At 49.2% G+C, this 16,075-nt stretch overlaps 2 protein-coding genes across 4 annotated transcripts in view; one reads left to right on the forward strand and one right to left on the reverse strand.

The window, feature by feature from the left end:
* SLC36A1 (solute carrier family 36 member 1) overlaps positions 1–16,075 on the forward strand; it is a 154,999-nt gene that overhangs the window by 56,444 nt on the left and 82,480 nt on the right. Inside the window, exon 11 of one of the 3 annotated variants that reach the window (XM_053907049.1) lies at positions 8,284–8,646. The exons of 1 other annotated variant lie outside the window; for it this stretch is intronic. In XM_053907049.1, the coding sequence (XP_053763024.1) occupies positions 8,284–8,288 (5 nt within the window). In that variant the 3' untranslated portion in view covers positions 8,289–8,646. Of the gene's footprint in view, positions 1–3,001; positions 4,537–8,283; positions 8,647–16,075 lie in introns of those variants that run through there. One more of the 3 variants, XM_053907048.1, reaches the window with a different exon arrangement.
* Positions 1–16,075, reverse strand: part of FAT2 (FAT atypical cadherin 2) — an 83,885-nt gene that overhangs the window by 2,665 nt on the left and 65,145 nt on the right. The window contains exons 19-23 of the mRNA XM_019464471.2: positions 13,181–13,991; positions 8,939–9,084; positions 4,535–4,976; positions 2,493–2,646; positions 383–840 (exon numbers count right to left, since the gene is read on the reverse strand). Coding sequence (XP_019320016.1) covers positions 383–840; positions 2,493–2,646; positions 4,535–4,976; positions 8,939–9,084; positions 13,181–13,991 — 2,011 coding nt within the window. The remainder of the gene's footprint in view (positions 1–382; positions 841–2,492; positions 2,647–4,534; positions 4,977–8,938; positions 9,085–13,180; positions 13,992–16,075) is intronic.

Genomic DNA, 16,075 nt, shown 5'->3' on the forward strand with positions numbered 1-16,075 from the left:
AGACTGGATGGCCAGAAGTTGGGACTACTGCTCTTTCCTTTTTCAAGAAAAGCCTAAAGGTACAGAAGCCCCGCCCCCCCTTCACCCCCGGGATCCCAGTCACCCCTATCCAGGGTCTACAGGCTTCTGCCATAGATATCAGTCCTCTGGAATGAGTTGAAATGTGGATGAGGGGATCATGGTGCAATGGAATGAGCCACAGAGTCTGAGGCCAGAGACCTGGCATCTGGTCCAGCCCACTAGTGCACTGTGACCTTGAACACATCCCTTCATATCCCATCCCAAAGGGATAGACTGGATGGTGGCTTCACGTAATGGAGTGTTCAAGTCTACAGCCATATTCCATCAATGCCAGAGGCTAAGGGCCTCTGGCTATACTGACCCATCTCCTCGCCTGACCATGTCCTCTTTATGATGGACTCATTGTCAGAGTGGGAAGGGACTGCAGCTGGTGGGAGTCTGGGAGGCACACTGCAGACCACTGGCCGTTGCTTAGAGCTGGGTCCAAAAGTGACAAGTTCATTTGGACCTGAGGTCTTGCTGGGCTCCAGTTGGTTCAGGTTGTTGCAGGAGCTGGCGCTCAGGGGGTTGAGCTCGATGGCAGGCATAGTTTGGGTGTCTACACCAACACTCCTGGCCAGGAGGTCTGGGTCCTCCATGGCCACGGGCTTGTGGGACTTGCAACGGCGGCAGTAGAAGAGGAGCCCAACTGTGCTTAAAACGATAAACAGTAGGGCCGCTATGATGATGAGAATCTCCTGCTGTCCCCAGTCCCCCCTTGTGATCTCAGGGGTGACTAGGCAGTGACCTTCGGAGCAGCCCCTTGCTTCCATTTCACACCTGCAGAGACAAAGAAGTAGTCGGGGGGTTGAGTCACTACACTTCCCTTTCCGTGTCCCCTCTCACAAAGACTGATGGACTCCTACACTCAAGCCCACCTTCTCCGATTTTCAACCAAAAAAAAGAAAAGGGATGGTAATGATCACACGTATCAAGTTTAGAACTTTCCACCCTCCACCAGTAACTGACCAGGGTGTGGGAGTCCGTTACATGTTCATTCATGACCTAGATTCGGAATCTAGGCTCTAGGCCCATCCATTATTTCCCACTCATGAGATCTAGGTTTTGGATATACTCTCCATCATTGAGGTGAGAGTTCCAATCGTATACTGTGGTCGAGGCAACCAACATACCCAGCTGTCCTCAGCAATAATGTCAGAGTCCCAGCTACAAGTCAGCAGTCACCCAGCCATGGCAACAGGGTGCCAGTGTTACCCACTGTTCTTCAGGAGGTCACAGAAACCCAACGTGACCCTGCACAGACCTTACATTGGACACCTTGTTCAGAGAGAGTACTTGGAATTGTATGACGTCTCTGATCACCGTCAGCTTGGCCTTTCATGGAGCAAGGCTCATAGGAGGGAGGCTTCTGTGGCCAGTTTTGTCCACTTTTGAGGGATATTGGGAAAGGCTTCCTCCATCCTGCTTGAGTCCCAGTGTCTAAAACTTCACCACCAACAGTTTGTCCTTTGGGGTTAGACATTGTCCTCCCCAGTTCCTCTTGTAAAATGCGAACCCCACTTTCAGGCAGGAAGTACCCTGTGGCACATGTACTGCAGAGAGGTGTGCTGTGAGGCCAGAAATGCCAGGTGCTGAGAGAAAGGACTTGGGTCATAAACACGTGGAGGGATTTGGACCGGCCCTTTCCTTCTCTGGGCCTCAGTTTCCCATCTGTAAAGTGAGTGGGTGAACTACATCAGTGGCTATCTTAGGCACACACTGACGGCAAGGGGATCCCTTGGAAGCTTGTTCTAATTAGAATCCCAGGCCTCACTCCTTGGATATTCTGATATAGTAGGTCCAGAAATCTGTATTTTCCACAAGTATCCCTGATGATTTTTTAAAGGCTCCCAAGCTGGGGAGCCATAAACCTAGATAATTGCCAGGCCTCTTTACCTCTAGGATTCTAGGGATCTGAGGATTCTTGGACTCCCCCAGGCCAACATAATACAAGGCACAGGTAGCTTACAGTGGGGTTCGAGACCCACAACAGTGCGTCATTGTCCTAGTGGACAATGTGGAGTCATTTGTCTAGAGGAGTCGTTGTCCCCGGGCCGCTTTCTGAGAAGTCGCGGTCCAGAGCAAGAGAGTAAGAACTTTAGCCATGTTCAGACTTCGGCAAAGATTAGAAAAGCCTGAGGAGCTGATTAGAAGTGCAGATTCGTGAACCCCCACCTAGTGAGTCTGATGCAGTAGGTTCAGAATAAGGCTTGAGAAATCTTAATAAGAACTCTCCTCTGAGTGCTCCGATGCAGGTGGTTGGAGGGAGAAGCCTCACCCATGGAAAAGACCAAGAAGCCAGGTCGCTGGAGCACTCCACTCCTGGTCTCCCATTGGCTTCTCCGGAGGTCAGAGTGCAGACGTCATTCATTCCCTCATGGGGCCAAACCCAGGGTGAGGAGCCAATGGCAGGTGGCCTCCCCTATGCTTACCTGTCGCCCATGTAAGGGTGAGGGCAGTTACAGGAGGCTCCTTCAGGGGAGGGGATGCAAGTGCCACCTTCCAGGCACGGTGTCACAGTGCAGTTTTCCCTTCTTTGTTCACAGTGCCTCCCAGAGAACTGTGGGGGACACCTGCAGACATACCCTGGGAGGGAGGGAGGAGAGGGGGGACAGTCAGGCAGCTGCAGGCTGAGAGGCCCTCCGGGACAGAGGGGAGGCCTCGGCATGTTTGCAGACCCACGTGTTCACGTTTAGTTATTGAATGCCTCCTTCTGTGACGAGCACCACGTGCTGCCCTGCTGGGCAAGAAGACGTGATTTCCCTGCCCTCACACAACTTATAGTCTCCGGAGGACCGGCATCTGAAGAATAGTGGTGGATATCCTTCTCATCGTCCCAGACAACGCTTATTCAGTGCTGGTCACCGTTCTAAGAATCTTCAAGTGTTAGCCCATTTGAGCCTCATAACAACTCTGAAGCTGGTTATGTCATCCTCAACAGGTACAGGTTGATGGCGGGTGAGGAAATGAGGCACAGAGAACATATGACGCTTGTTCACGCTCACACAGGAGGTAAATGGCAAATTTGGGACTCCGACCTATTGAACCAGTTGTGTAGAATATCGGTATATTAGTCATCACCATTGAACAACAGAACTTAGGGAGCCAAGGGATAGTGGGAGCTGCAGGGCCAGGGAGGTGGGAGGGGCCAGAGCACCGCCAAGAGCCTGATGCAGGAATTAGGAGTTAGGACTCCATCTTAACAGCAAGGGGAAGCCACTGCAAGGTTCCAAGCAGGAAACGGATGCACTCAGACCTGCTTTGTATAAAGATCCCTCTGGAGCCCTGCTGGAAAACGCAGGTGGGGGCAGAGAAATGAGAGAGCAGGGAGGCAGCTGGCACAAGGGTGAAAGATAACGGTTGCCTGGTAGTGCGGCCAGAGAGGAGGGCTGGCCTCCTTTGATATTTCGTAGATGGAAACGACAGTCCTATCACCCGGGCAAACATGAGAAAACGGGAGGATGCCGAGTGTTGACAGAGATATAGGAGCCTCATGCCCTGCTGGCGGAAGTGCGGGCTGTGTGGCCACGCTGAAGAGTGATTTGGCCCTATTGAGTCAAAATGATGATCTGCATTCTCTGGGCATGCGAATCCCATCCCTGGGCGTGGTGTGTGTGCGCGTGTTGGAGGAAGTTCTCCTGCAGGTTCCCAAGAAGATACGTGTGAGGATATTCATGCAGCATTGTTGATGGAGATGGGATGTTGAAGCCACTAGGGTGCTCGCCGCTAGCTGAGTGGAGAGGGAGAGAATGAGGGCGCGTGGGCACGCTGGGGTACTGTGGCAATGGATACGAACTGTGGCAGCGTGGAAGGACTGGTGTAAAAGGTTACGTATCACTTACATAATCAGAAATTCAAGCATGTGCAAAACCAATAATGTACAGTTTGCAAGAACTCATTTAAAAACTTTAAATCCTTGCCTATGGGCTTGGGGAAGGGGAAAGGCAGCTGAGTATAGATTAAAAGGCAATAAAAAAGAGAAACTTGGCACCAACCAATGTTAACCCTACGGTGTATGATGAACTCAAACTGTGGCACCAGAGGTCCCTGTTCGTGCCTGTCTCATCCAAACAAGTCAGTCCTTGTTGAGGAAGAACAAAGACTCCTGGCTCCCCGTGGTGTAAACCTAGCAGATCCCAACCCGTTACTCAAGAGATAGTAAGGGGAGGAGAGAGACGTTTGGAATCAGAGGGCAGGAGTGCTCCACTGGGATCTACACCCCAAACATGCCTCTCTCACCTGACAGCCATGTGCCTTTCACCAATCTGGGTATCCCTTACACAACCCAGCAGTTTCCTGTGCTGTAAAGTGGAGCCATTGGTGACTTTGTTCCAACGCCCTCTCTCCCTCATGGCGCTGTGCTGAAGGGACATACTTTGTAAACTCTTCAGTGATATATGATTGCTAGTTCAACAGGCTAGGGTCTTCTGAAGAACCTCCTGGGATAAGCCTTGGAGTCATTTCCAGCCCTTACCTGCCCCACGGGTCTGTGAGCACCTTCCGCCATTGAGACATGGGTTTTGGCTGCAGTCATCACTGTGCACGCAGCACTGGGTGAGGGCCTGCCTTTCCAGCAAGCCTGATGCCTTCTTGCCATGGACCAGCAGCTCCAGTGCCTCTCCGTTGACCACAACTGCATCCAGGCAGCCTTCGAAGCCCTGGGACACATTTGGGGAAGAACTCAAGAGAACAAGGCCACCCAGAAAGAGGTCCCCTTCAGGCCTGAGACCCCGGCAGTTCTTTGGGAGCATGAGGGAGGTGTCGCTGGATCTGTCAACCAAGAGGCGAAGGGAAGTGTCTGTCTCCTCCACCACAACGGAGTGCCACTCTTGGTCATTCACATGGAGCCAGGAGGAAAGATTTCCATAGAAACCACCTGGGCAACGGTATTCCAGCTGGAGCACTCCATTGACCAGCTGCAAAGAAAGCCCAGATGCCATCAGCAAAGCCAAGAAGTCCTTGGAAGAGCACTGCTAACAAGCTGCCTGGGCAAAGAATGTCGGTTGTGTCTTCATGGGTCAGGGAGGTAGCGTTTGGTGACTTTTAAGGCTGTTTTAGACATTGTCTTTGTGGAGTATAAAAGCCCTCAAAGTACTTTTCTGTCTATGGTCTCATTTGGCCCTTACCACACTCCATGGATGATCTGGGTAGGGATAGCATCTCCTTTCACAGATGAGGAAACTGAGGCCCAGAGATACCTTGCTGACTGAGACCGTGTCTTTTGGATTCTTCTTTGCAGGCCTTTGTAGTACATTCCTCAACATTGGCCTTCAGGGACACCAAAAACCTCCCTCACCCCCCCTCTCTTCTTCAACAGTTCCGCTGTAATCAAAGTAGGTCTCTAAGACCTTTCAAGAGGATCCACAGAGGGAGACCATTTTTATAATAATCCTAAGACATTATTTGCCTTTTCTCCTCTCATTCTCTCACGAATATACTTCCAGACATGTGCTACCACAACTGATGAACACAGAGGTACATCTAAAAATCCAGCTGCCTACTGTTGAGCCATACATGTGTAAGAGAGATATGCAAAAATGTAAAACAATGCCACTCTCTTCTTTTTTCTTAATTCTGGAAATGTAATTATTATTCACAAAAATATGGTATTTGTGTTAACATGTAATACGTTTCTTGTTATTTTATTTTTTTTAAGTTTGTTTATTTTTCAGAGAGAGGGCAGGGGAGGGGCAGAGAGAGAGGGAGACAGAGAATCCCAAGCAGGCTCCACAGTGTTAGCACAGAGCCTGATGTGAGGCTTGAACTCATGAACAGTGAGATCATGACCTGAGCTGAAACTGAGAGTCAGACGCTTAACTGACTAAGCCACCCAGGCGCCCCTCTTTTTAAATGAATTAATAAATAAAGATTTTAACATTTCTTAGTTTTAATTTCTAATACTGAAAATAGTGAAAGCTATAACCCACATAAACAGAACTTCCCTAGGATCTTCAATTATTTTTAAGAGTGTGAAAAGTCCTGAAATCCAGAAATCTGAGAAAACACTAGGTTAAATCATTTTAGTTTACCTCAGCCCAAGAAATAGGACTACTGTGGCCAAGAGATAGAACTTCTGCTTACTCAGCTGTGTAGAGCTTTTTCTGGGTGAAATTTGAAAATCCAATCCAGTATTTTATAGAAAGAAGCTGCTTGTTTGTACACCACTTTCCCAATTTTTGCCCTGCTTGAATACTACCTATACCGTTATATACTTAAAAAGGAAACTTACTATTACTACAGAATGTAGACTCAAAACATTGTCCTTAAATCACTTCTTTCACTTGGTTAGGACCACAAATCTACTGGTCCCATCATCTTTCCATTGTCTCTCAACCTCTAAGGGCCTCACTTGTCTCCTTATCCAGTTTAAATTCCATAGCCAAATTCCTGTCCTCTCTTTCTTGGTAGAAGTCACTTGGCAAACCCACAAATCTGGTCAAGTCCAACAGTCCCCCAACTGTATGTGAGCATCATGGAGGTAAACATGGCTGGAGAAAAACATTCAGGCTTGCTTATTGACCTCTCTTTAATTTCATGACCGTGAGTCTCAAATGAGCCCTTCATGGTGCCTAATTATGGTGCTATCTTCCATAGTTGGTTTACTCTCCCAGATGACTATTCTCACAACTTCTCCCTCCTGAGACTCCTGATTCTCCCCTCCCCATCCTTGCTCTTAGCAACCAGGTCGGGACTTATCGGCACTCTTACCATCACATCTCCCCAGCTTGGTGGAGGCCAGTCTCTCCATTCATGCACTAGATCACAACCCCCTTACCTCCTCAAGGATGAGTTTCCATCAACTCTTTCTTTTTTTCTACATCACAAATTGTTCATTCTCTACTGTACCATTCCAGTCATCACAAAAATGCTGTTATTGCTCTAATCTTTAAAAAAAAATGTCTTGAACCCACTTCTTCCATCAGATATCACTTTCTTTGCTCCCTCTTTGTAGCGAAATTCCACCCACCATCCACCATGATACAGAAACCACTGGTTTCAGGGTATTCAGTGACCTCTGTGTTGTCAAATCCAATGATTAATATCACTTCCCATCTCATTTAACCTCTCAGAGCAGCACATTACCAGCTGGTCCCTCCTTCCTTCATGATACGTGTTCTTCATTCAGCTTCCTGGATACGATACTCTTGGTCCCCCCCCCCCACCCCCCACATCACTGGCTGCACCTTTTCAGTCTCCTTTGTTGGATCCTCCTCTTCCCCCAGGCCTCTCAATGTTGAAGTGTCGCAAGGATGAATCCTTGGTCTAATCTTTCTTCCAATCTACACTCCTTGGTGATCTCACTCAGTTTCATGGCTTTTGATACTGAGTATATGCCGAATGCTCCCAGATCTTCATCTCTACCCCAGACCTTTCTCACAGACACTATACTTGTTTATCCAGCTCTACTTGGAAGTTCAATAGGCATCTCAGACTTACACCTCCAAATCTGAGCTATCAATCTTCCCCAAACCTGTTCTACCCATAGCCTTCCCAGGGTCTGTTGGCAGCCACTCCATTCCTTCTAGTTACTCAGGCTGAAACTTACTCCTTGCTTTCTCTCCCAGCCCTCATTCAATTCGTCAGGAAATCCTGTTGGCTTTACCTTCAAAAATCTACCCGATTCTGAACCCTTCCTCCCATTTCACTGTCATTACCCTGATCTAGACCACCACCATCTCTCACCTGAATTATTGCAATAGGCTCTTGGCTGGTTCCCTCTGCTTTTATCCTTGTTTCTCTAAAGTTGCTTATCAACCGGAGCCATGGCAACCCTTTTGAATATGTCACATCATGTCAATTCTCTGCTCAAACCTTCTTATGCCCTCCATTTTGCTTGGAATAAAAGCCGAAGCCCTTAAGTGGCCTATGAGAACTTTATAGGTATTCCCTCATCCCATTATATATCTGACTTCGACTCCTACTACTAATCTCTGGGCTGTTCCTTAAACATGCTAAGCATTCTCCTACCAAAAGGTTTTTGCATTGCTATTCCCTCTCCCTAGAACGCTGTTCCTCCAGATGTCTACCCTCACCCCCTTCACATTATGGTTCACTTATCAACTCAGTGAAGCCTTCCCTGATCACCTTACTTAAAACTGCAACCCCCCCCCTCCTGATCCCCCTTATCCTTTTTTTTTTAAGTCAATGCACTTATCACATTTGGACAAACTATACTTTTCTGAGCCATTATATTTATATTTATTGTCCGTCTTCCCCCTGTAGGGTGAAAACTCTGAGAGAGATTTTTGTCTTATTCACCAATGAGACCCAAGCATCTAGAACAGTGCCTGTCACTAGGTAGATGGTCACTAAATATTTATGGCATAATAATTTCTAACTAGCTGCCAAAGTCTTTTTCTTTGTCAACCTGGGAGATTGGCTTGAGTGTTGGAGGCAGGCAAACTGAGATGTCCTATGAGATGTAATCAGAGGGACTGAAAAAATTCACTTTTCTTCCATGTGAGTCCATGTAACTTAATGCTGGGTTTGTAGCCTTGAGCACCTTGGTGTAGCCAGCCTCCCACCCATCTTGGGAAACACTTGTCTGTTACTCAGCAAAAGTGACAAAAACAAACAAACAAACAACAAACCACCCTGGCCAGGTGGCCTCATCCATTTCTCCCTCTATCTTCAGAGGCTCTCTCTCCTCCCACAGAGCAGTCTGACCTCTGGTTGTCCTTGGATGTAGATCTCCAGGTTGGGGGCTTTGGCCTTCACAAGTGGAAGGCCTTGCATCTTAACTCAGTAGTCACACTATCATCCCTGAAAACCATGCAGGATTTTCTTTGCCAGAAATTGGGCTTCTTGGCTCTTCCCCCTGCTGCCCCCCAACAGCCTGGCACACCCACGTGAAATCCCTCAGGCTGTAGTGCCTTACCTTCAGGGAGATACACACTGTCTCATTGCTGAACAGGAGAACAGCCTGTGATTGGAGTGTTTTCAGACGGAACCGGATGTGCCAGTTCTGAGCCTCTGGACGACGGTACCGTCCAAAGCTTTGACCGCTGAACCTTGTGGCGGTACCTGGAGAAGCAACCAGAGATGTCAACTCCTTATGAAGAGGTCCCCTTGGAGTCCCCGAGCTGACTTTGTCTCATTCAACCCTTGGGTGACATTTTATAGATGAAAGAATGAGGCTTCTTGGGGGTGGGGGGTTACTTGTCCAGGGCCATGCAGCTAGACACGGGCCATCACCTTGCACGCTTTCTTTTGGCCCCAGAAACTCTTGCCTTGGGTCCCAGCTTGAGGGAGGAACTGTGAGCCCAAACCAGTAAGAAAGCAAGAATCAAGCTGGAAATGTAACCAATGAAATGTGTGGACATGAAAATTTCTACCCTACGTAGTTTCTGTGTTGTTTTTGACATCACTGGGGGAAGAAGGAGGTAGAATTGGAGAGGATTCTGCATATATATGTGATTTCAGGAATACCACAAAGGTCATTTGCCTCAGGATCTCTCCTTCACCATTAGGAGGGTAACCATTTGAGTAAGCTCTTAACCATATGAAGCACTGTGAGAGGTGGAGAGGACCCTTGGATAAAGGAAGGGGCCCAAACTTCTGTAAAGTCCTGCACGCACATCGCCCTGTAGCAATTGGTAACACACAGTTGCAGAGTAAGGAGTCTTCACTTAAACTTGAGTTTCTCCTGCTTGTTTGACCAGGGGACCCTCTTATGTGGACCACCTATTCAAAGCCCTTGGAAATAGCGTTGTGTGGGCCTGCCTTGGGAAATGCTACATTATACAGATTACTACCTTCCCCAGAAGTGAGTTCAGTTGCTGAATCCCTAAAACCTCAGTGTGGATAAGCTTATCAGTTGTTCAGCAAGGGGAGCAGCTGTATAGGCCCCAGATCTCCCAGATTGTTGAAGAGAGAGAATAAAAGCCAAGAGGAGAAGGAAGAACCAGAAAGCCCGAGGCACATGGCATTTCAAGATCCTAAGAGTGTGTTGTACTCTGAGTCTAAGACTCTCTGATGCTGGCAATTCCGTTGTAGTAGGTCATTACTCGATGGGATATTGAAGATGATGGAGAGCAGGAATTCTCAGACCTGGCTGAATATCAGGACCAGCTGGAGAAAGTTTTAAAATACAGAATGCCACGCTCTACCCTCAGAGAGTATGACTCAATAGTTCTGGAGGAACAAGAGAATCTGCATTTTGTTTATTTATTTATAAAGTTTATTTTTTTATTTTGATTGAGACGGAGGCAGAGTGAGGGGGGAGAGGGGCAGAAAGAGAGGGAAAGAGAGAATTCTAAGCAGGCTCCGCGCTGTCAGCGCAGAGCCCGAAGCAGGGCTCGATCTCACAAAACCGCAAGATCATGACCTGAGCCGAAACCAACAGTTGGACGTTTAACGGACTGGGCCACCCAGGCGCCCCGAGAGTCTGCATTTAAAAAAATCTCCCCACGATGGGTGTAGCGACTGGAAGGGAGACAAGGGAGGTTCCCGAGAAGTGATCCTTGATACAGGTGCTAGTTACACGGGTGTGTTTGGTTTGTGAAAACCGGTTGGGCTGTACACAGGGGTCCATGGATCTTTCTGTATGCCACGTTTCACCAAAATGTTTTAAGAAGTAACAACACAACCCTCATTGATTCTGGTGATTGGTGAGCCAGCCTCTCTAATAATTCTCCAAGCGTAGACCTTGGACCACCTGCTTCAGAACTACCTGAGATGCTGTTTAAAAATGCCAATTCCAAGGAAAAAGAGAGAGAGAGGATGAGAGAGACCGACAGACAAACCAAGAAACAGACTTTAAACTGTAGAGAACAAACTGAAATTTACCAGGGGGGAGGTGGGGGGAGGGATGGGAGAAATAGGGGGATGGCATTAAGAATACATTTATCATGACGAGCACTGAGTAATGTATAGAATTATTGAATCACTCTATTGTACACCCGAAACTAATGTAACACATACAGTATGTCAACTGTACTGGAATTAAAATAAAAACTTTATTTATTTATTTATTTATTTATTTATTTATTTATTTATAACATTTATTTATTTACTTATTTATTTTTTTTCAATATATGAAATTTATTGTCCAGTTGGTTTCCATACAACACCCAGTGCTCATCCCAAAAGGTGCCCTCCTCAATACCCATCACCCACCCTCCCCTCCCTCCCACCCCCCATCAACCCTCAGCTTAACATGTATTTATTTTTGAGACAGAGGGAGACAGAGCATGAACGGGGGAGGGTCAGAGAAAGAGGGAGACACAGAATCTGAAACAGGCTCCAGGCTCTGAGCGGTCAGCACAGAACCCGACGCGGGGCTCGAACCCACGGACCGCGAGATCGTGACCTGAGCCGAAGTCGGCCGCTCAACCGACTGAGCCACCCAGGCGCCCCTAAAAACTTTATTTAAAAAATGCCAATTCTAGGCCTCACCCAAGACTTTCTGAATAACAGACTCTGGAGGTGATACGCAGGAGCAGTTCTCTTTAAAAACACACTCCCCAGATGATTCTGAATAAGCATGAATTTTAGAACCTCCACTGTCTGGTGCCAGGTGACCGCAAGAGAACCTTTGGCCAGCACAGCGTTCCCTGCAGGCAACCCTGGGGCAAGAGACAGAGAAGGGAAACCCTTCCCTCCCACACCCACCCAGAGTAGCTCACCCAGCCTGAATACAGTGGGACCTAGAAAAAGCCCACAAATCTTTGGAGAAAGAATTTCCCTAATGCAAACTGGGGAGACCCATAAAGGTAGGCCAGGCCAGGCAGGGGGCGATGGTGAAGGGGAGGCGATGCCGTTTTCCCTTTGCCAACATCCCCAAGCTGGTCCAGAGCACTGATTCTTGACGCCAGGGGTGCTGGAGTTGAGTCTAATCAGAAAACTAACTTCCTGTGGGTTGCGGTAAAGAGCTCAAGCTTTAGAGTAGGACACATGGCTATTTAATTAACCAGCCCTTCTTTGGAGGCTGTACAGCGTCGAGCAAACCAACACAATCCCCATCCCTCAGTTTCCACTGTAGTTGGATCTGGTGACCCTGCTTCTCAGGGTGTTGGTGACAGTCAGTTCAGGTAACGTAGACACAGTGCCTGGCGCACAGCAGAGTCCTTCTAGCAACCACTGCCACCGTGTGAATGGCAACCATCACTGACGGGGTGCTTATGATGGGCCTGGCCAAGGTTAAGTGCTTTTATATCCATTAAATAATTTACTCTCAAACCTACTCCAGAAGGCAGATGGTAATATTTTCATTATCTTATAGTTGAGAAACTACAGTTCAGAGGATTTGGCAACCCACCTAAGGTCACACAGCTAGCAAGAGGTGGAGCTGGGGTTTGAACCTGAGCTGTCTAGTCTAAATCTTGAGATTATAAGCAGCACGCTATAGCAGGAATAACAGTAGAAGTAGCAGTAACTCATGTTTACTGACCACTGTCTGTATGTCAGGCACTTTTTTTTTTAATGTTTATTTTTGAGAGAGAGAGAGAGAGAGAGAGAGAGAGAGAGAGAGACAGAGCGCAAGCAGGGGAGGGGCAGAGAGAGAGGGAGACACAGAATCTGAAACAGGCTCCAGGCTCTGAGCGGTCAGCACAGAGCCCGACGTGGGGCTCGAACTCACGGACCGTGAGATCATGACCCGAGCCGAAGTCGGACACTTAACCGACCAAGCCACCCAGGTGCCCCTTATTTGTTATTTTTATTTTATTTTATTTTATTTTTTCATTTCTATTTGTTTTTTTTTTTTTTTATTAGCAAGCCCTTGACATTTAACACTCATTTAATTCCTCTAACCGCCCAAAGGCACGGAGAGGCTAGGTCATTTTCCTAAGGTTAGTTGGCGAGCAAGGGGCAGAGCTGGGATTCAAACCCAGGCAGTCTGATGTCAGAGTCTGCTCTTAGCCATCCTGCTACTTACTTGCCTCTTGATTCCTGACTATTATTTTCAAAACTCCAAAAAGTGGCCGGGAATGGGGTGCTGTTCCATGACTAGATTTGGGGAGGCTGCCACCTGTCTCGCGGTGGCCTATAGACTGTGGCCTTTAGCCCTGTTAAAACCCCCCTCTCACTACCCCCCGGGGCCTCCCTGGGATCTCCACCCCCAGAGCCAGTCTGGCTGAGCCCTGCAGTGCTGGGTGTCTTGGAGAAGCCCGTCACTCACCATTGCAAGAGCAGCTCCTCTCCAGGCGGTGCCGCGGGGTCAGGATGCTGAGCCTGGCTGTGCTGTAGGTGGGTCCCACCCTGGGGTCCAGGTGCACCGTCTCTTGGCACCTTTGACCCTGGCAGCTCGGGCCCTGGCAGGGCACCACGGGCATGGCTGACCTCATCTGAATTCCCACCGACTGCTCCATCTCCTCGGCCGAGCGAGTGATGATGGATGCCAGCTCCTGGAGCTTGTAGAAGGTTCCAGAATGCCCCTCAAAGACCAAGAGCACGTCCACCCCAGCCGTGGTGTCTGCAGGCTGAAGGCTGGCCAGGTGGATGTTAGCTCGTCTGATGTCCAGTTTGTTGCTGAGGAACCTCTGCAGGTTCCTCCAGTGGTCACTTACCAGCTCCTCCGGGGTGAGCTGGTGGAAGCCCATCCACAGGGCCTGCTGCAGAGCCTCCCGCCCCACGTGCCACACGTGGACGTGGACCCCAGCAGTGGTGGCGAAGGTCCCGTCATCGACGGTGACGTTGAAAGCATAGCGGCCGCGAGACAGGCCCTGGGTGGCGATAATCTTGCCATCGGTTGCGCCCACCGAGAAGTGCCTGCCCAGGGTCTCCTCTCCTGCCAAGCTGTAGGTCAGTGTGTCCTGAGGGTCTCGGTCCGTGGCGTGGATTTTGCCCACCATGCCCCCCTGGAACTCCTCCTCCCCGACGGTGATGAAGATCTCCAGTGGCAGGGCCGAGGGTGGGTAGTGGCTCTGCTCCGTGATGTGGACTCTGACGGACGTCGAGGACGAGAGGGGAGGGATGCCGCTGTCTGACACCTGTGGACAGAACGGGCACTGCCGTCACCATGGGCTGCAGCTGTCGGTGGCCCAGACCAGGCCGGGCCTCCTTGGGCAGCCTGGTCTCTCCGCTCAGGGGGCAGGCTCAACGCGCTGTCAGAGGTGAAAAAGAAAACAAGGACTCCAAACGCACCAGAGGTTTTGTGGAGGGAGTTCCATCCCCTACCACATGGTAAAGCTGAGCTCCCTTTCCTCATTTGACATCTCTCTGAGCCTCTTCCTAAGTCTCTCTGGCCACTCGAACGCGAGCCTCCTTCCTCTCCAACGTCCCTCGTTCTGTCTCCTTCCTTTTTTTAAATTTTTTAACGTTTATTTATTATTGAGAGACAGAGCACCAGCAGGGAAGGGCAGAGGAAGAGGGAGACAGAATCTGAAGCAGGCTCCAGGCTCCAAGCTGTCAGCACAGAGCCCAATGCGGGGCTCGAACTCATGAACCGCGAGATCATGACCTGAGTCAAAGTCGGATGCTCAACCGACTGAGCCACCCAGGTGCCCCCTGTCTCCTTCCTTAAGCGACGCATCACATGTCTCTTCGTGATTCCTATGTGCATCCTTCGTGGTTCCTGTCAGCCTAAGGAGGTTCTCCTTGGACACCCCTTTACTATGTGATTGGGGTTGGAGTGGGCCTTTGTCCCTCAGCTAACAGATACTCGCTGAGTCCTTTCCCCGGGCCAGAGACAATAGATACATCACTAAATACACAAGGGAATGTCAGACTCGGAGGAGGTACCGTGAAGGAAATCACCAGAGCATGGGGCAGAGATGTGAAGAGTGAAAGGGACCTAACCCAGATCAGGTGGGAGGGGAGGCATCTCTGAGGAGCTGAGTCCTGAGGGGTGAGGAGAGGTGAGAAGAGCAGGTGACACAGGGAACAGCAAGCGTCAAGCCCTCGGGTGGAAAGAGCGTGATGAGCTCGACCAAGCAGAAAGGGGCCCCGGTTGCTGGAGCGAGTGGGCAGGGCTGAGGGCAGAGGAGGGCTCGAGGGAGGCCGCCCGGTCACTTACGGGCTGAGGAGCACAAGGTCACGTTTTATGTCAGAGGCAATGAAAAGCCACGAAGGTTTTAACAAGGCCACGCCATGACCTCAGTTAAGCAAGGAAGAGAATGTAAATAAAAAATGCCTTTTTCCTTTCACGTTTTGCCAAACATCCCTGCAACTTTGTGTCCAGATTAGCAAGAACGAAGTATCCTTCCTCTCCTCAGGGACGTTATCATTTTCACAGCTGTCAGCCCAGGGCCTCCACAACTTTCTCTAGAGTCATATCTTATTCCCGTGCTTTGAATGGGGGGAGAAGGTTGTGAAATGACACCTACTACTGGGATTTGTGCGCAACACAGATGAGGTCATCAATAGCAATGACAGTGGTTAAGACTACTGCTAAGTATAATATACAGCTGGCATCACTGTGCGCAAAACTGTGTGCCAGTCACTTTTAAATGTTTCCGATGCATATATGAGATAGCATATCAACACTAACCCAAACCCTAGCCTTTCTTACGAGATAGATGCCATGAAATCTCCCATTTTACAACAGGTATAACTGAGGCTCAGAGAGGTCAAGTAACTCGCCGAAGGTCACACAGCAGGTTAAGTCCCAAGCAGAATCTGAACTACCTGGGTCCACAGCCTGTTTTTTTGCTGGCCTCTAGTACCTCCCAGTGAACGAAAGTGGAAATACAGGACAAATGCAGGAGATGGTGATGCCGATAGTTACCGAGCGATTGTCTGGGTCAAGAAACAGAGTTCAGGAAGCTGTTCTCTTTCATCTCTCCCTAGGCAGTCATGTCCATGCCCTGAGCTTTGAGAACCCTCTACATTAGCCCACACCTGTGTGCTGAGCTGCAGATTCTCATTCCCAACGACCTGCTGGACACTTAGATGTCTCATGGGCACCTGAAAGGTGACCGGTGCAAAACAGGATCCTCACTTTACCCCATAAACCTGTTCTTCCCCCACCCCACCATCTTTCCAGCCTCATAAGTGGCCCCACCACCCAGTCTTCACTGGAGCCAGGAACCTGGGAGTCACCCCTGATTCTTCTCCCCCCCCCCCCCCGCCCGTT

Source organism: Panthera pardus, unplaced genomic scaffold (genome assembly GCF_024362965.1).
Source record: "Panthera pardus isolate Hobbes unplaced genomic scaffold, ASM2436296v1 HiC_scaffold_2, whole genome shotgun sequence".
Lineage (NCBI taxonomy): Eukaryota > Metazoa > Chordata > Mammalia > Carnivora > Felidae > Panthera > Panthera pardus.